General features: G+C 39.2%; 2 protein-coding genes across 9 annotated transcripts in view; both read left to right on the forward strand.

Moving 5' to 3' along the window:
* naaladl2 (N-acetylated alpha-linked acidic dipeptidase like 2) overlaps positions 1-7,764 on the forward strand; it is a 445,610-nt gene extending 437,846 nt beyond the window's left edge. For all 8 annotated transcript variants that reach the window (XM_084354597.1, XM_084354602.1, XM_084354598.1 and 5 more), the window contains one exon: positions 1,297-7,764. In XM_084354597.1, coding sequence (XP_084210723.1) covers positions 1,297-1,543 — 247 coding nt within the window. In that variant the 3' untranslated portion in view covers positions 1,544-7,764. The remainder of the gene's footprint in view (positions 1-1,296) is intronic.
* A 2,264-nt stretch (positions 7,765-10,028) lies between these two features.
* Positions 10,029-26,577, forward strand: part of LOC311259031 (uncharacterized protein) — an 81,083-nt gene continuing 64,534 nt past the window's right edge. Inside the window, exons 1-5 of the mRNA XM_084355825.1 lie at positions 10,029-10,224; positions 19,250-19,291; positions 21,233-21,306; positions 21,772-21,840; positions 22,907-23,009. Coding sequence (XP_084211951.1) covers positions 10,044-10,224; positions 19,250-19,291; positions 21,233-21,306; positions 21,772-21,840; positions 22,907-23,009 — 469 coding nt within the window. The 5' untranslated portion in view covers positions 10,029-10,043. The remainder of the gene's footprint in view (positions 10,225-19,249; positions 19,292-21,232; positions 21,307-21,771; positions 21,841-22,906; positions 23,010-26,577) is intronic.

Consider the following 26,577-nt stretch of genomic DNA (forward strand, 5'->3'; position numbering starts at 1 on the left):
GCATCTTTACAAATGTATGAATAAGATTAACTTAGACAACGAGTGGCTTCATACATTTTCAATGGTAGGGGAAACTTAAAAATTAAATACATCTACTTTTTTGAGTTGTAAGTGATAATACCCAATGGATGATGTGGAGTCCATTAATTCCTGATTATGGACACCTCGAAGGGCATTTGCGACCTAGATATAAAGTTAAAAACACAACTCCATTTTCCTGGCAACACATGAGAGTTTGACTAATACCTGAAACAATCATTACAATTACATAATGTTCTCATGCAATGGAAATGTTTTTCACTACTCTAGTAAATAGGACGAACCTTAGATATGACTTAACATCAGGAGGTAAACGAGTCCTCCCAGCTCATAGACAGATCAGCAATTAGACAGAAAGCCAATGTTATGCTGGCGTGATTCAAAGTCAGTAGCCTTGCATACGGTTGACAAACAGTGTATATAAATGTACAGTAAGGTTAACAACAGGAATAGCTAGCTATCGAACCATGTCATTGTTGCAAAATCAATTTCAAGATTTTTACGAACAAATGATGACTGATGCTTACTGTTGCCGCAAAGCGAGAGCAAACAGGATGTAAGATGATCGATTTATTCAGAGGGACAGTGAACCTTTTGCAACAAAGTGTAGGGTTTGTGTTAGTATGATGGCTTGATGTGAGAGTTAACATGGACTAGCATCAAATTTTGATACGAGTGTGTGTGTATTTATTTTTGTGGAACCTGCAGTCGGGACACTTTTGATGTGAAAAATCGGCAGGAAGTGTTGAGTTCATTGAGAGTATCTCAAGATTGATGATGGGGGCAATTCAGAGCAGCAGTGCTGTGACTAGATCTACTTAAGGAGATCCTCTCCAGACAAACATTTATAAAATAAAGTGCTTTGAACAACAGACACGATCTGATATAGGTTTTCCACATTGTTCTCCCTCATTCCACACAGCACAGTGAAGCTCAAACATCCATGTTAATTAACATCAAGAAAAAAGGAGAGGCACTCCAGTCAAAAATACAAACAAATGCATTCAGTCAAAATAAGTTGTCAAAAATAAAAACTAACATAACTGTTGTTTGGAGTTGTAATTAGAGAAGAGATCAGGACAGGGGGATACTGTGGATCTAATTATGAAGAGTGTACATTCAAGCTAAAATAGAATTTTTAGTTGTACTTTGAGTTCATTTGATTTGCCACAAAACAATTCATTCTCAGGTCATTTTCTGTTTGCATAAACTAAGTTATTCATTGAAGCTCTCCTCTCGCCATCTCTCTCTCCATAGGAACCTGTTATACAGCCTCCCAGGGAAGACTTCTCAGTTCTCCATCCTCAGGTTCTCACAGGAAGCCGCCCTGCATTGCAACGTCACCAGCAAAGTAGTCAAACACAACTCTGCAGAGAAGGAAGTCCTCTGCCACAGCACCAGGAACCAGTCACTGTCTCTCATCCTCAGGGCCATCCGGTCAGCTGAGCGGCTGGTGTGTTTCGGCTTGGACTTGTTTGAAAATTACCCAAGTGACGGAAAATGATCCTGGCTGACACAGACCCGGCAGTTAGCTTGAACGCACACGGGGGGCAAAAACTGCCATCGATCAATCCCATCAAGTTTAAATCCATTGCAAATCCTAAAAACAAAATTGACCCTCTGACTGACCTCATCCAAACCCTCATCTTACTCAACATACTACAGTCCTGGAAAGGTTGAGTATTAACACTACTCAACAGAAAAAAGATTGAAGCTCCCACCTTATTGTAGCATGTATCCCCCATGATTCCACACTACAGCAATAACTAATATTTGACCAGTTTAGACATACAATCCAAAATGTTGTGAGAATTTTTAAACATTTGAATGGTTTTCATATGGAGGGATGTAAAAACAAATCTGTTTGCGGATCAATGAATGTATTGAAACTAACTTGTTGCACACTAGCTTAAATATGCAAATAATATTGATGCAGCGAGGTCATTTAAATTGCACTATACCCTTTTCTAGTGAAAGCAGACCAGTGATATAAGGCATAAGCTAATTTTAGATAATTACTTTTGTCTCAGCAGACATTTAAGCTCTGTTAAGTAGAAAACGTTTGTCCACCCTTTTTCCAGAAAAATCCCAGCGCGGGAGGGTTTTGAGGAAACTTAAGCTCAAATAAAAAAAATGTTACCTGATCAAGAAAATGTAAAAATCTTTTAATTCTGTCTCTACATGTAAAGCCATGTGAAGAGAAAGAAAGTGTTTACATGTTTTTTTACACTTCAATTGCACACAATGAGCGACAGAGGTACACTCAAAAAAACAAGATCACGTGTCAGTTTAGAAAATGTCTGTTTGTGGTGCTACTTGTTTTCATAGTGCTGTGTGCTCATAAGCATAAGCTGGATCTTTTCCCTGTAACTTTGCATTCTTTACTGACATTGTACAGATACAGGAAATTAAAAATAACCAAAACGAGGTATATCTGGGCAAGCAGTTTTCTAAAACTTTACAAATAAAACTTTCCATGTGGTCCAACACAACAAAAAGCTAGCTGGCTAACCAAACAGCTAGCTTGGGTAGCCAGCAAGTTGCCCTGGAAGTAGGTCCCTATGACTTAGCTATGATTGCTAGTGCAGGGGGCCGATCACTGCTTGGGCCGATGTTCATTTGGACTCAAAAACAAGTTTTAAATGATTTATGTAAAATGACATTTTATTTGGAAAGCTTTGGGAGCCTCACACAACTTGCCATGATATTCTTACTTGTTTTATTCGAGTTGTTTTAACCTGAATCTGGGAAGAACAAAGTTTGTCAGAATGTTCTCACTCCCAACTCATCAAGTACAGCAGCTTTGGCGCCCCTCTAGCATTGGATTTGCATGTGCAGGGCTTTCAAAATGAAGCTTGCTGACAAACATTTCACAAATTATATGTTTTGAACTGTTGAACATTATTGAAACAGACATTGGTTGCTTAGGTCAAGGCACCAAAACTACTTGGTTAGGTTTAGGCACCAAAACTTCTTGGTTATGTTTAGGCACCAAAGCTTCTTTGTTAGGTTTAGGCACCAAAACAACTTGGTTATGTTCAGGAAAAGACCATGGTATGTATGTACGTTCATGTACGTAACTTTGCGTAAGTTAAAATCAACTTTGAACATTGAGTACACAGTACCTGAACTTGGGTCTCCTAGGTGGAAGTCCTATGTTTTATTTTGAGCCCTGACACAACAATGCCATGGCTGTCAGTGAGTATCTGTGGTGTTAGTCTTTGCAGTGTGTCCTGAACCATTGGTACTAGTCTGCCGAGGCTAAAGTGTTGAATCTATCAGTGATACAGTGACGTGAGGTGACACAACAGTCGGCCCTCGTCACTATTATTTCTTTGATGTCGGTTAGGTATGTCTAGGCCCTTTCCCATCATTTATACTACTACTCTAGAGGTGTGCCTGACAATAGAGGGTTACCTGCAGTTGCTGTATTTTGCACATTGAGATTTAAAACTGGCTAAAGTATGCATGAAATTGGCCAAAGATATGAGAATGAGGTTAAAAAAATACTGGAATTTGCTTTAGATGAATTTTCTAATTGCTTCATCTGACAACTGTAAACTTCTGATTCCCAGTGATCCATACGGGCCTTGTTAAGCAATAAGCCATTGTACGTTAAGCCTACCCAACGACACCCTTTAGCTGTTCTATAATGACTGTAAGCCATGGCATTTTATGGCTTGTCACTTTTGTTAAAGAGCAATAACTCACATTATAAACAACAGAATACAGCTAGTGACGGAATCTAATAATTTCATTCAGCAGCGTAGTCAATGAATAGCATCTAAAAAGCAAATAGTTCAGCAGTTTGAGGTGTGTGTTAATAGATGACTGTAATGAGGGTGTCCTAGTGGCACAGACATAAAACACTCACTCATCGCTGCAGAGACCTGGGTTCAATGCCTCTGGCTTGGCCTGGAGCCCCACACCACAGCTACAGTCACCAGCAGTGTTAGCAGGTGGGATGCTGGTGGGGGAGTATGTCCTTGTTGTTCACACTAGCTTTTCCTGCTGGTAAAACTGGTGCAACACTTCAATGTTAGGGGGGAAGAAGCAGTTGGCGAGGCACCCTTTGTCAGGCGCTTGGTAGGTAGTCTTTATGTGCGACAGGCCAACAAGGGGGGGTGGCAATGACAGAGATCAGCAACTAAATATGGGAGACAATGGTGGAGGGAAAGCTGAGGTAAAAGAGGGACATTTTTATATTCAAACATGATAATAATTGCAGTTATAGAAGACAAAACTTTTTCAAAAATCTCATCTAATCTGCATCAGCCAATTCTTGACAAATGCTGCCATACTTGGCTACCCAGAAACTCAGTCCTGCGTCGCATTCACAACAATCTGACAGAGCAGATCAAGCAAAAAACACTCAAATTTTTTTAGCATTAACAAGTGAAATTAAACAGCAGAATGATCATCACAACACAGTGATTCCGGCTGGGTGCATTTACAGCCATTATGCAGTGTTTGACAATTGCGGTCTATCTCCACATGTCACTTTCTCCCATTCTCTCACTGACTGTGCTACATCCTGGAAACTCTTAATATTATAAGTGGCAACAGCCAGCGTTCTCTCTCTCTCTCTCTCTCTGCCTCCTCTTTCTCTTTATTCTTCTCACATTCTCTCCCTAATTAATGCCACCATCCAGATCTCTCTCATTGCGCAGCAGTTTGCTCTGCTCACGACAAGAGATTTAGGAGTCTGAGGCTGATGTGCTGGCTTTAATGGCCTACACAAGCTAGAAACCTGAGCAATATATCTTTTTTGTTACTGCTTAATAAGTAATTGTTAGTATGAAATGGTATTCAAAACACATTATTATTGTGAGGAAGAGCAATAGTGTATGTCGGTTTATGGTTCTCAAGCTGTAACCAAATCGCTCAAATCAGCAGCTCGAGCAGTCCTTTCTAATTACAGGGAGTCGTGTGATTCAACATTTGTATGAAGACTACTGGTAAATGGGGCTTCAGGGTATTTTGTAGTTAGGCATGATGTGTACTAGAATAGTGTATGTGTGAAAAGAAATGAGTAGAGCACTATTTTATAAAATGAAAAAAGATTTCATACCTTACTTCTTTGTAATAGTTTGAATGTGTCAGACTTTTTTAGCATGATCGAAGGGTGGGAGGGTTCGGACTTGGCAGCTGTAGTTTCTTATTAAGTCTGAATTTTGTAGCGTTTACACACTTTTAAAAATGCTCTCAAGAATATTTACGCATCTGGAAAGACAATAGCAATGTCTACAATTGTTTCTTTACTTGCCCAGATAATCTATTTGTTCTAGTATTTAGTGTTTCCATGCATTCTTTAGTCTAGAAATATGGTGTGGTGTTTTTTTTTATTAAGTACATTTCAATTTGCAGGAAAGATTTGATATGCAGCATTTTATAGTTCAATTGATAATTTGTGATTGTGTCAGTTTGCAATACTGATTTTAGAAAAAAAAAGACTTCAGGGATCAAAAATATAAATGTTCATTGCTTTAAATCATGTGCCTTTTATCAGAAAAAATATGCTTTAATTCACAAGTTTAATGTCAAATGGAAAAACCAAAAAATTGATTAAGCTCCAAATTTTTGTTGTTGTAGTGAACTAATAGAGGTCCTCACCTCTGAGCTGATAGTCAGCTGTAGAATTGGATCAGTTACCCTCCACTGTGTTGTAATTATACTGTATATGTGTTTCTCCCTAAAACTATTTAACATGCATGTGGACAGCACCCAAAGTGAATTTTATTGGCGGTGCAATTGCATCCAAAAACTTACCAAAAGAAAAATAACATAACGTGTGTTGTTAGCTAGCTACAGCTAACCTAGCTACTGCTTGTGCATTGGCTGCTTGTGGTAAATGCAGATGGCAAAAAAACACTGAAACTTCACATAAATAACCCAGCGGGAAATTTGACATGTTCAGTCTGAATGCACCTCTTGCACCGGTTAGCATGTTAACAATGAATGACACAATGCTCTGCTAAACAATAAGCCAACTAACAAGTTAGTAAGTTAACAGTGTAAAGACAAAATAACTGACTGTGCCAATTATTACTCCACAAATTCAATCGATCTAAAAAGCTCAACCCACTCGCAAGAATAAATGTTGGCAACGTGCATTTCTACAAATCACAGATGTGACTAACAACTTACAATTCGATTAGGAAATAGACCTCCCAAAACATATTTTGGCCATAACTCAATAATTAATACCTAAATGATACTTATGATATCTGATATCGAAAAGGTCAGAGGTTAAATGCTACAGCTTTGGAACAACAGCTTGACTGTTGTGCAGAGGCATTCAACCGTGATCGACAATTTTAGTCTAGACATGTCAATTTGGTACATAGCCTAAGACACACACAAATGTAAATGAATCTGTGGTTTGCTGAAATGTAAACTGCCAACATTTTATCCTGGTGACTGGACTGGAAAGCCCTGAGGTGCTTTAAATTGTCGAGAGAAAAAAAAAGAAAGAAAAATCTGCTTAAATGTATGAAAAGGGCGAAAGTACGAGACTTTTATAGAAACCAAGCACATGAACAAGTTAATGACATGCGTGCTTTTGTTTTTAAATCACCATCATGAATATTCATAATTCGAGAGAAAAGTTGCATTATTGATTGGTCTCTGTACATTTTATGAAATCAATATATACTGTGTATCGTCAAATTGTGAGACATACTGTAAATTAATGTTGTTACTGTGGCTCAAACTTAACATAGTAAGCAGCAACACAAGTCCCAGACAGGAAGCATCAGGTGCTGCTGCCATGGAAGACTTTGCTGCACATTATGTAGCACTGACACAGATATAAATGTACAAGATGGCACATTATTCAGTTATATCATCGTAAAGTGTTTTTCAGATTCCTAACATGTTGATTCCAGTTGGCCTGATGTGTTACAGTGTAAAAAGTAAGCCTCACAGCATGGATCTCTTGCATCAGTTCTGGCTACTTTTGTTTTCTACTTGCATGTTAATAATACATCCACGAAGAAAGTCATTACTCCCTCATTATTGTGCTCTGACTTCATGCTTACATGTTACACTGTTGTACATAAAGATAGAGTGGCTCTCAACCTTTCTTTGCTCTAAATTTTCCTTCCTATCTCTTTTGGATTAATTAACAACGAGGGGTAAATTGGAGGGTTCAGGCATTCACTATTTTAACGTCAGTAAAACATTACATTACATAAATGTGATGATTTGCAGTACAAAAGGCATCATTGCACAAGCAGAGCCTATACCCTACCTCTTAAGAGGTCTCAAGTCACATGTTGAAAAATACTTGACTTGGTTGAACCACGAGCTGCTTACTGTGTACAGTATTTATTTAAAAAAATTGGACAGTTGAAGTAGGTTGACCTAATATGCAATGTTAAATATTTTTTAATAGAAGCAGACATTACTGGAAAATGCTGTATTGTGGAATTTGCACAAATTTGTGAATGTTCTCTGTGATGTTAGTGTTTTAAACCCTGGCATTAGTTTTTCTGAATTTTACCTTTAAAAAAAATAATAAAATAAAAAAATGTCTTCTTTGGAATTGTTTTAAAATGTAACTTTTAAATAAGCTGAATCGTATTCAGTTTGGCCTGGTTTCTGTATGCATGATATTCCAACTTTAGTAGCTTATGCAGGGATTTTTCTGGCATGTGTTTTCTGTCCGTTGAACCGTTCAAGTCTTGTTGAATTTTTATTCCAATAAAGAACATTTTAAGCATCTGCTTTTGTTCCTGTTGGTGTCACAGACAACTTGGAGGTAGAACAAAAGGACATACATTTAATCAGCAAAACAAATAATCTGCATTTCCAGCTAAACTTCCAGTGGTTCACCTTCTCACTTTCCTGCAATGATGAAGAACTGTGTCTGTACACCGTGACATTAATGATGGATGTGGTTACATGTGCAACAAAGCAAAAGTCTGTCAGAGGTGAAACACACTTCACACTTACAACCAGGAGGGCATCACAGGAATTAAATTACTGAAATGAAAGATATACTAGCCTTGGGTTATTTTTCACAGCCTATTTTCCTTCACTACCCCCCTAACTGCTCAACAGTGGTAATAACTGGATAATTGGTATTTATCTAACTAAATCTGCATCGCGTTATGTTGCACCGAGGAGGGATCACCTGAGAGTCATTTGATTACTTGTATATCCGACCACTTCTAAAATTCTAAAATTTCATAGCCGTGTGAATAGGTATGCAGATTGTTTTTTAAAAATTATCTTCTGGTAAGAAAGGACGTTTTTACTGATAATCAGAAAAAAACTGAATATGCAGCAATAGTCTAGTCTTGGTAGGACACATGGCCATCTTTGGCATACCACCCCCAAACTGGGGCCAGCAAGGTTTGCTAATCACTTCATTGCTAGACTGATTCTTTTTAACTGGAAGTTGATTAAAGCCCCATCATTTCTGCAGTGGTTGAGGGAGGTGCTGTCCTTTAACTTTATAAAAGCTCCAATATAAAATATGCAAAACCTGCAAAAACTTTTTTTTACCCTTTCATAGACTTTGAGGGCTTTTCCTTTCATTGAATGTACTGTTTACCTGGTTGTATCTTCAATATCCACACAGATGTATCTGTTTACTGTTATATCATCTTCAAAAACATAGTTATAACCTGAAATTCAAACAGGAAGTCCAATTCTAGTCTCCTGTGTCTTTTGCCAAAGAATACATATGACACTGACAGATACTGCAAGACCATGACAGCTGCCCTGTGTTGTCAGCAGCCAGATAGTCCTGACTGGGGAAGCAGACTTGTGATTTGGACTCACTCCTGAGGTACAAAGTATTTGACAGGTAAGGTTAGCAAGGTAGACCTCAGTAGGAATTTTTTATGTGTATGTATTCAGGGACTATTTCTACCTTCTTCTAGGTAGGGAGGTTTGGATATCAATTCACATTTTCTTAAAGATTATTTTTGGGGCTTTTTTCAGCCTTTAATAGATAGAACAGCTTTAGATAAACAGAAAAGTGGAGAAAGAGATGGGGGAAGACATGCAACAAAGGCCTCTGCTGAGGACTGAGCCTCTGCACATTGGTGAGCGAGGTGCCCTCAACCTAGGAGCCACTTTGTTAGCTGTGATTCTTCGATAGTGCTGCAGAGATCGAGACAAGCACGTCATTGGTTTAAGATACCTTCAAGCAGGTAGCCCAGTTGAGATGGAAATGCAAAACTGAGTAGAGCCAGGCCGGAAGACGTAATGGAGAAATGGCATACAGGTACTTTGTGTCAAAATTTGAGAGGTCAGCAAGTTATATGTGCTGCGATGAAAAGTGTTTCAACCATCCCCGGTCTCCCCTTCATCATAGTTTACTCTTTTAAATATATTTTGTGTTTTGTAAATCTGCAAATTGCCTTGAAGCTAAAGTTATAAAGAAAATGTGGTGGAGTAAAAGACCATATACATACACTGTACGTCCATGCATTCCTCGTTCTGTGGACTAAAATAAAAAGGCACAGAAAAAGAGATTTTTATCTTATCATGTCATTATAGGCTACATTATAGAAGGTTTAGGTCTGACTGAGCCTACAATTAAAAATATATATTCCTATCTCATAATATGTCAGACTGTGATTCTTTGTCTGCCTACTCACCCCTGTGTCCAAGCACATTCCTTCATTTAAAAAGATCTAGGCTATTGAATTGTGATAAATACATTGCATTTTGAACGTAACTTTCCCAACACTGGCTCATATATTAGTTGCTATAGAGTTTAAATTAAGAGGGCTACATGTGTGTACCTCTGTCAGTGCTGTACTTCCTGGTTGAGTGAATTGAAGTCTTTGCATAGAGAAGTCGCCTGGATAATTTATCTCTCAATGCTGCATGTGACCCTGGAGACAGATCCCGGTCTATATGCTTAATTTATGACTCCCATCAGCTGTTTTGTGCTAGTTTCCATTCACAGTGCTGAAGCTGTCTGAGAGAGAGCATCGTCGGGCACGTGCAGCATCCGGAGGACCGTGCGCGTTCACGCGAGAGAGATGAGAGGAGGAGGGGGGAGAGACAGGGTGCTGAAAATGATGGCGACCGATGCAGAGGAGATAAGAACCCAAACAAGCCCCTGCCCCATCCCCGACAACAGTCTCAGCACTCTGTCCATCAAAATCACGCGGAAAAACCAGGACAGACACTGGAAGTTGCGGTTTATTTACCTGCAGTGCTGTGAGTACCGACAACACAACACGACGTTTGCAGGCAAACACCGGTACACACAAGCCCGGTCTGGAAATATAGAAAGCATTAGCAGGCACACTGTGTTGACCGACATTTGGTTTGTCACTACAGACAACAAACATTTTGAAGAAGACGAAGCAAACCTCCATTTTTAGCTTACGTGCTATGGTGGAGGAGGTGGAGGAGGAGGAGGAGGGGGTGCAACGCTCGCGAGGACAATCATGGAGAAACAGCGGGAAATAAATAAATAAATGTCGCTGGTATGGCATTAAAGATACCCTGGGCTAACTAGCAAAACATCCTCACTGAATCATTCGGATTTAACATTTAATTCGGCATAAATGTGTTGAAACGAGTCGAGCTCACTTACCTTAAATTTAAGCTTGTTAAACGTCAACGCCATGTTTCATATTCATATTTTAACTGACTGAACTATTTGTAAAAGTTGGAATTTATATAAGTGCCGCTTGTATTTCACCTTGTCAATGATTTACTTCTTTGCTAAATAACATTAAATGGCAGAACAGAGCATTTAGATGCTCTTCAGTCGAACATTAGCTTAATGTTTCACTGTTGTTAAAGTTTAGTACTGACTTGCTAGCTAGAGAGCGGAAGCCACGCCCCTTTCCGGTGGACCCGGGGCTTTACTTCCGGTAAACTTTGCGTGGTAGTGAATGGTAATGCCATGAACTACACATACGATGTTTGTCTATTCAAAAGACCATTTGCTGAGTCATTAAAGTCGCAGTTTGTTGTAAATAATGTAAAATATCATCTAGTTTGATTTTAAACCACTCAGTGAACTACATTGTCTCATGGCCGCCGACTCGGCTCAGAAAAAGTATTCACAAAAGCTGAAAATCACAATAAATCTGTGACATCTAAATATTGTGAACTGCAGTTGCATGTGAAATTGTAGTTAATTTCATCTGTGAGCTGCTAATATACAGGACCAGTTCTACATTGTTTAAGTTACAGGTTTTGGTGAGTCGTTAATGCGACTGTTGGCTGTGTCGTCTTTATGATGATGTATTTTCACTTTCTTATATTTAATTAGTTTTATGACCAACTGCGACTTTCTCAAGCTAAGAAAAATATCTTTTAAATTGATAAACATATGTGTGATTCATGGCACAATTCAAACGGGATCAATTTCCCATGAGGGAAACTGGAAGGAGCGTGACTTCGGCTCTCTATTGCCGTTTTTCCATTACATCTTCTGGCCTGGCTCTACTCGGTTTGACTCGGCGCAGCAGCCTGGCCGATGCTATCATTGGCATACTCAGTAGGGAGAATTTTGATACCATCTCGCAAAGGGTTTGTGGGGGTCTTACTCCTGTAAGATTTGAGATTCAAGGACTGTGTTTCAGCCTTGTGATGAACTGGTGACTTATCCAGGGTGTACCCCGCTGAAAGCTCTGCTTTCTGGAGGTTAGTGTAGTGATGGTTGGAGTGTTTGAGGTGACAGACTGTTGAGGAGTGAGGTGAAAGTAATCATCAAGCCAATGATTGAAGCTCCTTCCTACAGTAGTTCAACAGCTGCCGAGCTGCTGTTCAGGTGCCCTCAAGCAAAGAACTCAGACTCCATTTGCTGTAGTAATGCTGTTCAGTGACCATCAGTAGACAAGAGGCTAGACCTTTTTCCCAGAGGGCATTAACTAGCTCACAACTAGCTCAACTAGCTTACTTTGTGTTGCAGCAGTAGCTTGATGATTTTCTTCACAGTGACGCATAATGATGCATGTTATAGGACTTTTCATCATTTGACATGTCACAGCACGGGTGAAATCATCACCCAGATGATGTGGGCCCGAGTGGTGAGTGAGGTGAAGTGTGTGTTTGGAGGGCTGAGGCTGATGATAATGCATCTGGCTGTGTATGGATGGGGGCTAGCCATCTAAGCTAGCTAACGTTACAGCTCAGCCGAGGAGGACGCCATTTGGGAAGACGGCATATGTCAGGCTTCTGGATGGAAAGCAGGTCAAGTGATTTAGCAAGTTGCTTAACTTGAGAATACAAGCTGCTGAAATGCTTCACGGCTTATTTGTGTGTGTTGTAAACATGCTCAACAGCTCACAGCCTGTCAAATATTGTTGGCTGTTTATGCTGAAGCGAGACTTTCAGGCTTTCCAAATCCGATCTATTATCCTGAGCTAGCTGAAACCCAAGACGTTTGTTTCCTTTTAGAAAACTCCTGTGCAGTCTTTGGTTTCAAAATGCACACAGCCATGTACTGTAATGAAGTCAGAATGAAGAATTTCGTCATGTGCAAGCACTGATACGACAAAAAGTGTGTTTTTGTACTTGCCAGACTGCTGAAAGAAAACTCTCAAGCCATGAACCAAGTTCAGTATGTCCATGACAAATGGAGATGCTGAGAGGACAGCCAGTGTATGTACATACAGTGCTAGCAGTTTTTCTCAGGTGAGCCTGTACACCTGGCACAAATTTAATCATAGGTCTGTCTTTTTAACTGTAAAAGATAGATGTAGCACAACAGTGGCCACCCTCCTCCCTCACCTGTTGTATCTTTTGTTTTATAAAATCCAGTGAATTCCTCTCTGGATTCAAGGTTTTTGCTAATAAAATGAATACTTATTGACTGTTCCTGTACTGTAGTCATATCCCAGTCATTGGTCAAAGAGTATTGTACTGCTGGCAAAGACTTATTTCTCCTGTGAGATGTCTTTGACAATGAATTGCTCAGGACTAGTAAAATCTGTCTTTGCAGCCAGGGGTTCAGTTTAGAGTCGTTCTCTGTTTTGGATCTCAGTAAAAGTTTCCCTAATCATTCTCATGTCCTCTTGATCTTCCTGCTGTTTATTTGTGCCACGAAAGACTTTGGCACAATAATAGCAGCACCCTGTTTAACAAAGGGTTGTAATCAAGCCATGGATTCTCACTGAACCATCTCTCCTGAGAGTTTAAGGGTCGCAGATGGTGACGGTTGTGGTGGTATGTCTTTTATGTTTGGTTGGTTGGACTTTCTTCCAATTTCCTCTGCTGTCATTTCTGCAATCTGGTTGCTCTCATTGTTCATATCTACACCCCTGTTTCTTTCTAATGCCTGAAATACAAAATAATTGATTACCATCACTTTTAGACTGAATGAGCAAATTGGTTGAATGGGTAATTGGCAGAACCCAAGTATCACTATTCAGTATTTATTTTAATTTGAGTTATTCTTTGTCCACAACTACTGCAGGCTTTTAACTTGGTTTTGGAACATTACAAGAGTTAATCCCTCAGTTCAGTCACCAAGCTGTCCATTTCCTGCTACTGCACAGTCTCTATACCACGATATTTGTTACAATGACATGCAGAAATGTCATTGTAATAAATATTGTAGTATATTTAATCAGCAAAAGTACCACATACATGTCCCTCAGCAAAGACAAGTGCCACTCTTAAATATGTGTCTGGCGCACCTGGCTCTTACAGGGAATGGGAGATGACACTCGGATCTATGTTCCGCCCAAAACACACCCATGACTAATTCAGAGTCTAAACACAACCCCCTTGTGCCGTGCGCTACACTTTGCGCCCAGATTATCCTCCGTTTCACTAGCAAAATGTACTTAGGCATGCCCTTAATTCATTAGCTCCTTGCACTTATGAGTGGGCATGAGGTGCAGGTTGAAGAAGCAGAGAAACATAGGGGAGGGCAATCAGTAGATGAAACAAGAGAACTGGGAAGGAACTGGAGAGCAGGGAAATACATCAGGAACAGGGCAGGGCTAACAAAGCTGATGTGAGACAGTTGTGGAGGGAAAATAGACGAGGGAGGAACACAGGTGAACAGGAAAAAGGGCGGGAAAACAGAAGAAGACAAGAAAGTAACACATGACACTAGGATATAATTAATGGAAGATAAAATTTACAAAATAAAACAGGAAATAACTAAACCAAAAACCCAAACTATGACAGTACAGAGTACAATAACTATAATGTTATGTAATGTAATGTTTAATACTGTTGTTTTCCAGACAATTCCACTTCAATTACATCACTGATATTTTAATTCAATACAAATATTGAATTAAAAAACATCAAACTGCAACTGAATTAATAATAATGATTGTTGAAAATTTAACATTAATTAAAACTGCAAAAAACTGAAGAGAGTTTCAGGTTCATGAAGTAATTGTTTTCATGTCTTTAAGGTTAAAGACATATGTTATTTGCTAGTTCTCCTCTGTGTTACACTATCGCTGCCGTCTCTTTCCTCCTTGCCGTGTCCTGTGACTGACAAGCTGATTCTGCTAAATGAATTACAGCAGCAGATGTATAATTGTGCGATAAAGAAAGCTGACATTCACAGACAATTCTCTTCAACCATGGACAGAGAAATGTGTGCACATTGGATATGGATATGTGACTCGCATGATAAAAATGCACACAATTACCTTTACCACAGTTCTGTTTCATGTTGAGATTTTACATCTGCTTTCACTCAATTGTGCATCTAGTGGTTGCTCAATAAATTGCAGGTATGCACATATTATTAAGGACAATCTATCGCCACCACCATCTAGTTCAGTCATTAGGATGAGTAAGTCAAATACAGAGAATGAAAAGAGTTGGTATACGTTGATCACTAGCATGTAGTACATATTAAGCGAAAGAAATGCCTTCAGTAGCCCATAACTGCAAATACATTCTCTCTTTGCCAGTTTTATGTGATCATGAACACATCCTAAACAAAGCTGACAGTTTGAGGAACTCACTTGTCTTTTAGGCTGCTTAGTAAGGAATTGCTTTTCATCTGGCCCCATCCTTTTCCCCAGCTGGTGAGTTGTTCTGACTGCTGCGAGGCAAGCAGTGCCAGATCTCAAATGAAATCATTTATGTACTGAGACAAACAAGAACCGTAAATATTAAACATTACCATGCCTACCTGTTAGGGCTTTAAATGGTTTGGCCCGTTCATTTACTAACTATTTCATACATGGCAGCATTCATACACACAAACACAGCAGCACTGATAGGAAATTCTGTGGCTCTGTCTTTCTAGTATTACAAAATCGACTCACTTTTAATTCATGTAAATCACCATGGTAACTGATGCTGCAAGGCCTGCTCTAGAGTAGGTTAACTTCATCCAACAAAAAAGGCAGAAGAGGACCCAGATGCACGGGTTAAAAAACTAAAAGCAAGCTTGAACAAAAGCTGAAGTCCAAAATCCATTAATCCAAAACAAAAGGCAGGCAACAAAACAGTCTATAATCCACAAGCTAAAAACTAAACTAATTACAAACCAGAATAACATGAGGACACAGGCGGCAGATGCTGGTAAAACAAAACGGAAAGGCAGGGCTGAGAAACACCGGAGATGCAGGAGACACAGGGACAAAACAGACCAACCAACAACAGGGAGTGATTGACTAATAGAACACAGATGAGCAAGAAAAAAGGGCAAAAATAAAGGGAGGACATGATTTGTCCTCATGACACATGAGGAGAGATATACCAAAATAAAAAAAGGAAACAACTAAACCGAAAACCCAAACTGGGACAAAAAGAACTCACTCTTATATTAACGACTTATTTTGAGTTATAGTCTTACTTTTAGTATTTGGAAATTATTTCTAGTTTTTTATGAGTTTCTTATCAGGTGATTATATTGTTTACATTTTAATTTTGTATTAATATATTTCTGATTATGTTACTTTTGTACTTTACAATAACAGCTTCAAAATCATTTTGATGGTACAGTGTCTTATAATAGGGTGAATGGTGTCTCTGTTTCAGCCCCTCGGCTTCCCTATCTCTTGTTTCTGCACTGTATAACTTCAGTGAGGGTAGGATCACAGCGTTACATCCATGTTCACTTCAAGATTTCAACACATGACATTGTTGTGACGTAATGAGTTTTGTTTACCTGGGACCTGGGATTTGCATCTACAACAGTGGTGTTGCACTGTCGTTTGGTCCAACAAAGTGCCAAACACGAAGATATTCAGCATGCTATCATCAAAGATAAACTAAAGGAGCTAAATCTTAACATATTAGAGGGCAAAACTAGCAAACATTTGGCTTCTTTGCCCAAAAAGTGACTCAAAATAATTATTCCTTACCTTTCCTGGACCCCCCACTGCCTCTGTTTTTCTGTCTGTTTTTTGGCACAGCATCAGTCAACCTTTATCTCCTTTACCAACATGATTGACAAGAGATTCACTTACGTTTGATAAAAACTTAATAGGTGCAAACTTGGCTTCCTGTCACTACAGACTGAGTGGGTCATCACCCTCACACCTTCTCTGTGAAGCTGCTCACTGACAGCTGACAACAGGTGAAAATAACAACCGCTGGCGAGACACATAGAATGGCAAATTGACCATTTCACTTTTTGAGAAAAAAGGAAGTTGATGGCATGTTGATGGTTTTGTTTGCCAGAGATTGTACTGATGGCAACCTCAGCAGCAAGTTGGGAGATGAGCCCTTTATAAATTGTGACATCAAATGAACTGAAATAAGTTTAGTCACTTTTCGACACTATGTTCTGTATTGCTGTTATGTTGTCAAATGTTTGATTGTGACTAAGGAGTGCCAGACGAGCATGCCTAAGGGCATGGGACAAATGGCTGTGCTGTCAAACATCAAAACGCCATTAAATGTCTATTAAGGTCACTTTGTCCATGTTCCTGTCTCTCTCTTAGAATCCTGTCTGTCTGTGACACAAGTTATTGAGTCATTACATTACATGCCTCGGCAGCTGTGTGAACACAGACAATCTGAAAAAGATTATGATGACATGTCTAATTACTGATGCCATATGTCCCTCAGCCATCTTTAGAGAGGCGGTGGGAAAGCACAGAGAAGAATTGATAAGAGAATCATGAAAAACGATCAGGCTGATTTAAAATGACTGATGATTATTTCTAGTGATGATGGGAGGTCCGTTGAGTGCAAGTGATGGATTTGAATGCGACAGAAAAGTGACCTGCCTCGTCAATACCAACCATCAACCTGCGGGCGACAGAGGGGCTGGTTGATGGTGTTTATTGTCATCATAATGAAGGGTCGCATAGCTGCATTACAGAAAGGACATTCTGGAAATATGTTGTGTGAACATAAAAGCTTGTGCATCAAAGTAAACCTTTGAAGAAACTTTTGTTGAGTGCTGTTTTCAGACTCCATTTCTCCACCTCGCTAACCATTGACGTAGTGTAAGACAAGTAAACCTTGTGTATTCTTCAGTCTCTTGCAATACTTTCCAAGGTTTACCACAGGAAACTGGCTCGCAGGGGTCCAGTACCGATGCAGACACATTTATAACCATACATAAACACTGACATTCAGAACCGTTTTGATTCTGCAGCCATTACAGTGTTTCCCATACACAGGCTACTTTTATACCTTTGGTCATTGGTCATTTTGTCATACTGATCAAAATGATCAAAGTATCTTATTACAGTTCCCAAGGGGTCGAATTGTAGTCACCATCCTTTTAGTCAGATAGTTTCAGTTTATTCTGCCTGAGGGGGAAATAGCACAAGTTTGTTAGAGAACAGTAGAAAACATGAAAACCACACACAGACATGATACTGTTGAAACTGACCCAGAAGTCAACATCATACAATGTTAACAACTGTACAAAATGACAGACTGCAGCTTGGAGAACAGTATGCAGTTTGCGTAACATTCATAGCAGTTGAGTTAGTGCTAATGATGGGGTACTGAGGCGGGGTGTGTCTCTTTGTATTTTGATATCTTTAGCTGGAGGGGGGTAGTTCTGAGGTAGGAAATGTAGTGTGGGTTCTCAGGGTCATTTGCTATAATGTTGGCTTTGAATCTCAGAACCATGGCAGTAAGGTAGGACAAGTTGGTTGAGTGAGAATGAATGATCTCAGAGATGATGTGTGCAGTTTTGAAAAATCTATTTCACTCTACAACTGTGAGTAAATTGAAAAAGCAGATGGAGCAGTCGAGGGGGACCAGTTACAATGAAAGCTCAGCTGAGATATCACGGCTGCTTCTAAAGTTATTTGAGTTTGTGCTGCCAGTAGACTTTCCATTGATATCTGGCTTATATTCTGTTGTTCTGAACTGTCCCTGACCTGGTCATTCAATATCTTAAATTATGATTGTTGATTGTTGAGATTGGGTCAAAGAGGTGTGAAGGGATGACTTGGGTGTCAAGATTTAGATTCTAAATAAAACATTTCGATCATTGAATTGAGACAGTATTGATGATACCCAAGTGAAGAAAACACTTCAAAAACACTATTGATTAGTTTGGGAAGAGGGTTTGCTCAGGACAGATTTCAGAAACAGAACTTTGTAACAAACTGAATTGCTATCTTTTGTTGATTTTTGTTGACTCCCTGAAGTAAAGTACTTTTGTTGAAGTCTATATTTTTGGTGAATATTATCTGAACCTGCCAAACCTATTCCTTCAGAAAGGATAGGATAAAGTCAAGCTGCTGTTGTAAAACACCACTGTCTTTTGAAAGAAGAATTTGACATTGTAAAAGACAGTTGTCATGGCAGAAAACCAATGATCTGTTGAACTTTAACAAATCCAGATAGATGATTATAGCAATGTCAGCGCTGGGAAAAAAAATGCAATTGAAAGTGAAAGAAAGGTGTGCAAATAAAATCAACCTCAATCTCAACAGCCAATCACTTTGCACAAGCAGGAGGGAAAGGCGCAGGTGGCAGTGAAAAACAATAGACCCAGAAATAATGACATGAAACACAATGTTAAGGACTAGAACTTGGACTTGGGACTTGTTGGTTTTGACTTGAGACTCTCCAGTGTGGATTTGGGACTTGAACTGTGATTTGAAGTAAAGCCTTGATACAAACTTGGGAGCTTTTGTCAGTTCAGAGCGGAAACATATTGGACACTACCAATTTTCAGACTGCCACTATCACAGTCATATTCTGTAGGTGCATTATACCCTACTTTTCTTGATTTTTTTTTTTTTATTTCTGAAGAGCGCCTTTTGACTTTGTTGTGCTATTTTCAGAATACTTTAATCTAACCAAGCTGTGTTTGTCTTTGTAGATTTCTTGACAATTGCAACGATACTGGGAACTGGAATCTTAGGTGAGTACCTCTGTTTTATTGCAAAAAAGATGGACATCACAGTCACACTTGAAACTACGATGGACTTAACATCGGGTCTAGGGAAGACACACTTAATGGACAACCGGCAGATTTGAGGATTATACATTTGGTAATTGGTTTGAAAAACAGTTGATGAGTTGTCAAGTTTGTGGAACACACAGCCCTCTGTGGTTTGGTAAGGACAGAACTAACAATTAGGATTGGAGTTGAGTTAAAAGGTTTATTTTCACAAAAAGGGGTTTTGATGAGGACGAGGGCAGGCAGGTGAACAACGTTGAGCCAGGAGCCAGAATGCCGTGATCGCACTTGATTGAGTTGATTGCTGAGCAGAGAGATGGCTGAGGTATCTGTATGTGAGCCAAGCAAAAAAAACTATGTTACAAAAACAAGGAAAAATCCACTAGACATCAGAAAGCATGAGATACTATACTGGAATGAGCTGGAGAGTCACTGGATGAGACAGAACAATCTGGCACCCAAAGAGAGGCGAAGACCGGGGGTTATGTAGAGGCAGATGATGAGTTGATGAAAGACAGGTGCGTATCTCTGCTGCAGCGATGACACCAAGCACACAAGCACACTAGGAAGGATCAGGTGAGGGAAGAAGGAGGGGGAAACAGGTAGGGAAACACAACAGGGATTGAAAACAAGAAAAACAAAACAGTCCTGGTCTGTAGGCAAGGTGGCGGCCTCTGTTATCTGGGATGCAAAAGAAGTGCTGCTGCTGGACTACCTGGAAAAATGGTCACACTACCAGAGAGGCCTATCAATTGATCTCTTGAGACAGTCAGGAGAAAATAGACTCTGAAAGATCCTGTGAGTGAAGCTGACTAGAGGACCGCTCTTCTACTAGGACAAAGCTCCATTCCACAACAGCAATGGCTGTGATCCAGAATGCATTTTTGAATTCGTCCAACAACCGCTCCGTTTGCCTGATTTGGCACGCTTAGACTACTACCTTTTCCCCAAGATGAAGAAGGTCAGTGGTCGCCATTTTGACAGTGATGATAATGTAATCGCTTCCGAGGACCACTTTCTGGAAGTCCGAGATGCGGACTTCTACAAAGAAGGCATCTGTATGCTTCAAACCCACTGGACAAAGTGTGTAGATGTAAGAGGGAACTTGTTGAAATTGGATTGATTGGATTCAGGGAACAGGAGAATCAGTTGGATTTGGGAAACCCACTTTGGACAAGATGTGCATTATAACAAATCTAGAGATTCACATGAATAGTTCTGGATAGGACAAAATAACACCTTACTACATAATTCACTCAGGGACACCACACACTGCATCCTGAACATTTACGGTGGAGTTGACATCTTTCACACGGTCTCAACCCAACATGGAGCTTCATTATGGTTTTTAAGTTATTCAGATTATACATTTTTGTATAGGAATGTTTCACTCAACTAATATGATGGTAAAAACTTTGATGATCTATATTTATTCTTTCCTCTGCACTTCCGTTTCTTATAATATTAGTTCATTTGGAATATAATTAAGGCTTTGTCCATCTCTTGGCTTTCATTGGCAGAGCAAATTTAACTGTGGTTTATGAAGTGTAGTTAACACAAGAGAGATTTTTGTAGAGGTGGAAATTACATGGGACATTACATTTAACTGCTTTGTTTTGAGCAGGGTCTTCATGTAGTTCCACAAAGGTGGGGCCCCTTCCAAGTTAATACTTGTTCAATCACTTAAATCTCATATTGAAATCAGCACTATCCATAAAATTTTACGGTAAGTTTGAGCCAGAGTGGAAAGGAGTGTCTGTGAGAGAAGAAAGACAAGCCGAGACAGTGATAGACAGGCAGGTAGATGTGCTGAAGAAAAGCGCTACATTGTCCAGCACGTCTTCAAATCTTCTTTGGTGGGAATCATATTCAGAAACCCTTCTACATTATCTCAATCTCTAGGTCTTCCAGTGACAATAGCCCATGCTGGACTGGTGCCTTTCCTCGTCTCGTTTCTTGTTGGCTTCTTTGTTCAGGCAAGTAACACATGGCCTTCATGGACTCATATTTTCTTAAAAGACTGGCATTGTATGTGGAAAGTCAAGATGCTGTGAAATGATCACAAATTAATCTTGACAGTCTCCAAAATGAGATCTAGTCACTAACAAATATGTTGAGAAAGCAGCATTTCCTTGACAGCTGCTACTCTTGAGGAGGCTTAGTTGGCGTAGGTTGTCAAGGTCCAGGCCTGACCTTTAATAAAAAAGTATATTAGAGGATATAAGGTTGTTCAAATACCAGTATCAGAAAAGCCTCCGATACAGAATGCCGCGATTGATATAATCGAGTTCATGTTGAATAGATTGGTCATGTAACATTTTATTGACATTTTCAGACTTTATTAAACTAATATAAATACATGCAAAACAATGTACAATGTCCTGCAAAGACTGCTGCAACCTGTCCTTCATGACTGTAGCTTTCCATCCTTTGTCATGCAGGCCTTGCTCATCTACCTGTTCGTCGAACTTCTTCAGAAATGTCAGGTGGTGCAGCTGGAATCTCTCAAAGTAAGCGGCTGAACAATTCCTGTACCTGCATTTTACTTTTCAGCCTACATGTATTGGAATACGTTGGAATGTGAGACATAGCTTCAACTTTTGTGTAATTCTCAATTTATTTTGAGTGAACCAAATGCCATTCTGTATGAAGTCTCTCCTTGTTTTACTCAATCTTCACAGTAAAAGAGCTTTTTTAGGGCAATTGTTTCAACTTGTTATAGCAGGAAATTCAGCATAGTTGAAACTAATTTCGTTCACAATGGCTCAGTTCCATCAAGTGTCCCAGTAAGGCATGACAGTGAGTAAGTAAAACCTCACATTAATGGAACGCAGTCGTTTTAATGTTATCAGTTACACCTGAGCTTTTCCTGCGGTCTCCTGTGAAAAAGGACTTTTTCAATAACATACGATGTACGTGCCACTGAGAGCTGGAATAACTCTTGTGATTTTGTTCAGTTAAGCTTGTTAAAGTAATGTCTAGTAGTAAAACTCATGGATATTAGTAAAAAATGTCATAAATATAAACGCAACGACATCTGTGCTACAGTGGCCTTTTATTGTGACCAGCCCAAGGCACACCTGTGCACTAATCATGCTGTTTAATCAGCCTCTTGATATGTCACAACTGTAATGTTGATTGATTATTTTGGCGAGGAGAGGTGCTCACTAACATGAATTTAATCTAATTTGTGAACAAATACTGAGAGAGCTTAGAATACTTGAATGTATGAAAAGTGGGAGCAAAAACATTGTTTCGTTTATATTTTTACTTGAGTCTAAGGCCCAATCTCAATGTCCTACCTAAGGCCTTGAGCCCCGTACCCGCAAAGACTAAGTTGATGTTACCTGATAAGTACGAGTGAGGGAGGCCGCAAGGGCCAGAACTGGTAAAATAGGTATGAGACAGCTATTTGAGACATAGACACCGATATGAACTGGTGGTTCTGCAGAAATATGGACTTTATGGCCACATTCAAAATGTGCCGTGCACATGAAGGGAACACACCTCAACATCTGTGAGTGTGGACATTGGGATTGGGCCCATCTAAGTCAAACCTTTCTTTGCTGATAATAGACAGGTGTTGCAGAGTGTATTGTCATGGATCAGGTGGGTGTGGAGGCTCCATCACCCACAGAGGAAGAGGATGAGGATGATGAGAGTGAAAATGCAGAAGCAGGTAAGAAACTTTTTTTTGTTAAAGTGTGTAGGATTTAGGGGGATCTATTTGGCAGAAATGGACTACAATATTCATAATTATGTTTTCATTAGTCTAGTCTACCTGTTAGATGCCACTAAATCCTACACATAAGACTTCTTATTTATTTCTTCAAAATAAAATCGGCCTTTTATTTCCAGTTACCTTTCAACTTTTGAATTGAAAAATCTTAAAATTAACGTTATGATAACAGTTTAATGTCTTCACACCAGTCACTTTAGCTAATAACTTGATTGATTCATGGATTACACAGATAGCTCTGATAAATACATAATAAAAGAGGACCACAGTGCAAAGGGCACGTTTATTTTTACTCTGTCTCTTGAGAGTTTGGAATAAAATCGAATCTTCTTAGTCTACCTTTCTGCTCATCAGGGCCTACATGGACTTCCATTACTGATCCAAATAGCCAAGATTATAAAAGGATCATACAGTTGCACTCACATGCAAACAACTGAGATTCCAAATTGTTCATAACGTTGTTCTCTAAGTAGATGAAGAGGTGTTTAAAATTACTTCTTTCAAGCAGTTTCAAAACTAGTTAGCGTACAAATGTCTCACTGTTGCAAAACACTGTTGAATTGCATCATATTGCATCGTAACCTGCTGCATCAGTTCAGGGCTGATTTAAATTGTATCGATCAGTTAACTAGATGTTTCGGATCACTGATTGCAAAGTGAGATATTAATCAAATAGGTCTCCGTTGGCGAGATACACGCACCTCCTGAAGCCTAATTTGTAAAAATCTAATTTATAAGCATCATTTTGAAAGATTAGGCTGAAGAGAATACTCAGGGTGATGGCAAATTGCCAAATTTGTTTCCTCTCTTGCCTTTCTGTGTTTTGGTCCATTTTATATAGACATAGAAGCTGCAGTGCATTATCAGCACTTCTTCCATGTTTACTTGTTTTGTGGATGAATTCAGGGCATCGTGTTTACAAAGCACTGAGTCTGTGGTCAGTAAAACAATATAGTAATGTCGTTCTCACCACTGTGATGATCTTGATGTAAGTATGGGCATAATCCATCCCTATACCGCTGGTTTTATTGTGAGAATTACAGTGTTGTGCAACATTGATGTTTATTAATAACAGGACAATGTAAAAACAGCTGGAATTACAATAAACAGTGGATGAAAACAGTTTTTCTGTTGAAACAAAAGTACAGACAATTACATGACTAGATTTTGTTGTTGTACCAACTTGAACAACAAAGTTCAAAACATGCTGTTCAAAAATATAACATATGAATGATGCATTATTATTCCTTAAACTATTCAGCATTACATTAAAATGAAAGTTACACCTTGAAAAGACGTTTTCCTGGGGCGCACACTTCAACAACCAGCCCCTGAACAACACATCCAAAAAAAATACAAAGCAGCCAAAGTTATAAACACTCACACTAAACAGCACACTAAAATATGATTCAAAAACATGTGAAGCAACAAATGCAGTATGACTTGGCTCTGAAGTAACTTCATATTTGAAAAGCACCTCCTAATTTTACGGTGTGATCTGAGTTTGCTGAGCAGTGTGTGTTTGGATGCTGCTTTCTTCACAACAGTTCTCAACTCATTACTACAGCAAGTTGTTGCACCACGCTAATCTCCATTTTGTTTTCGTCTGCTTTCCCATGAGATCACGTCAGAGGGATCAAATGTAAGTCCAGCTTCGGTCTGCAGAGCCATGAATGCAGAGCGCTGAAGCCACACCCCAGTGCCGTTCACTGTTTACTCAAAATCTATTAACATTTTGCGTGTCCAAATTGCACCAAATTTGACGCTGCGCTTCTTTGTGTCTTCAGCAACAAACCTGCCAAATGTGAAGTGGATCGATGAACGGTTCTTGAGATGTGTGAATAACAGACGGACAGACAGAAATTCCTTGTTTTATAGTTAGATTATATGTGCAGACTATGAATTTGTGGTTCAGGTCTTCGCCTGTACGGTGGCTCTTTGTCTCCCGTTGCATTACATAGTCACCAAGGTGCACATTTATCATACTGTATGTGTGCATGTGCCAGTGTAGCTAATGCTTGCCCTTGGTTTAGATGAGCAGCCAGCATAACAAAGCCATCTTTTACATACTGAATAACAAAGGATGTTTTTCCCTGAATGTGAGAAGGTCTGCTGAATAAGAATAGCTAAGAATAAGAATAGCTAACAAAAATTTAATTTTGATTTTCAATTGTCGAGGTTTAATCTCCTCCGCACACCTGTCTAATTTCACCGTCTCCATTACAAGCATCATGTGGCCAAACACTATCCACATATATTTACACTTTCTGACTCTCAGGGATATCAGACAATGTGCAGAAAACCTTTCAACCATGATTATTGGTGGATTAGCGTTGAGGCTTATTTCAGCCTGATCCTGTTATTTGCTAATAAAGTGTCAAGCTCTCTCATTACAATTCTGAATGGGTAGCCATACATGCTCACATGCATAGCTGCCTTTTTGCATGCATAGAAAGAGCCACACATTGACATTCATGGCTTTGACCTTGTTCTCTAATAATTGCTGTTATTTGATCACATTCCTCCCCCATCCTGCCTGGATACAAACTATGATAATGGCCAATATGTCACTTGAAGATTATGACAGTCACTGAACACATTCATTAGTCTAGGACTTACCTCTCCAAGTACTGCATGTGTGGAGAGGGTCAGACATAGATAGGAGGTAAATACTGAGAGCAGAGCAGAGTAGAAGAGAACTGTACAAATCGGATCAGCTACTGTATCTTTGAAGCAAATTATGCAGTTAATGGTTTATTCATACATTAATGAGTAAAGAGACACTGGAAAAAAGGTGGACTATTACACATATTCCCCAAACACAACGTAATACCTGCTTCTTATTTCCTCAACTTTACTTTGATCCCTTTCCTATGACAGGATAATTGGCAAGTGTTTGAAACGTTTTCTTTCAACTTGTCCGGTTTGCTCGAGCGTAGACTACAAGCAAAAGCAATTTATGCTGTAAGCTTACCACAGGGTTTGAACCATGATTTAAAAACTGATTTATAATTATATGGACCAGTGGCCTCGTTGGCCTGTACTGCTAAACTGATTGGACTATTCCACTGACAGGAAAAATTATATTGTATAATGGCTAATTTGTTCTCTATGTAACTTGCCATATCTCATTACTTAGAAGTTAAGAGTATTGCTGCTGTTTTCGTTTTCTTAGCCATCTTGTATTTGCTGTTCCTGCATCCTGTCACTTAAGGAATGCATACTGCGGTTACATAAAGTGAGATTATGTTTATTTTTTAATATCCCGTCAATAATTTGAGTCTTTTGCTTCAGAAAGAGTCAAAGAAAAGTGAAATAGAACCGTGATTTCGAAGCCAATGGGCTGATACCTGATACATTGCATCATCTGTGATCCATCACGATGTTGGTGTAACTGAAGAAGAGAAAAGTATTATTATTGTTATTATACTTTTAGTATTATTATTACTCATATCTCAATTAGTAAAGCTGTTATTACTGCTGTGGCTGCTGTACCCCCCAGCAGCCA

The sequence above is a fragment of the Pagrus pagrus genome (genome assembly GCF_965226575.1).
Source record: "Pagrus pagrus genome assembly, chromosome: 6".
NCBI lineage: Eukaryota > Metazoa > Chordata > Actinopteri > Spariformes > Sparidae > Pagrus > Pagrus pagrus.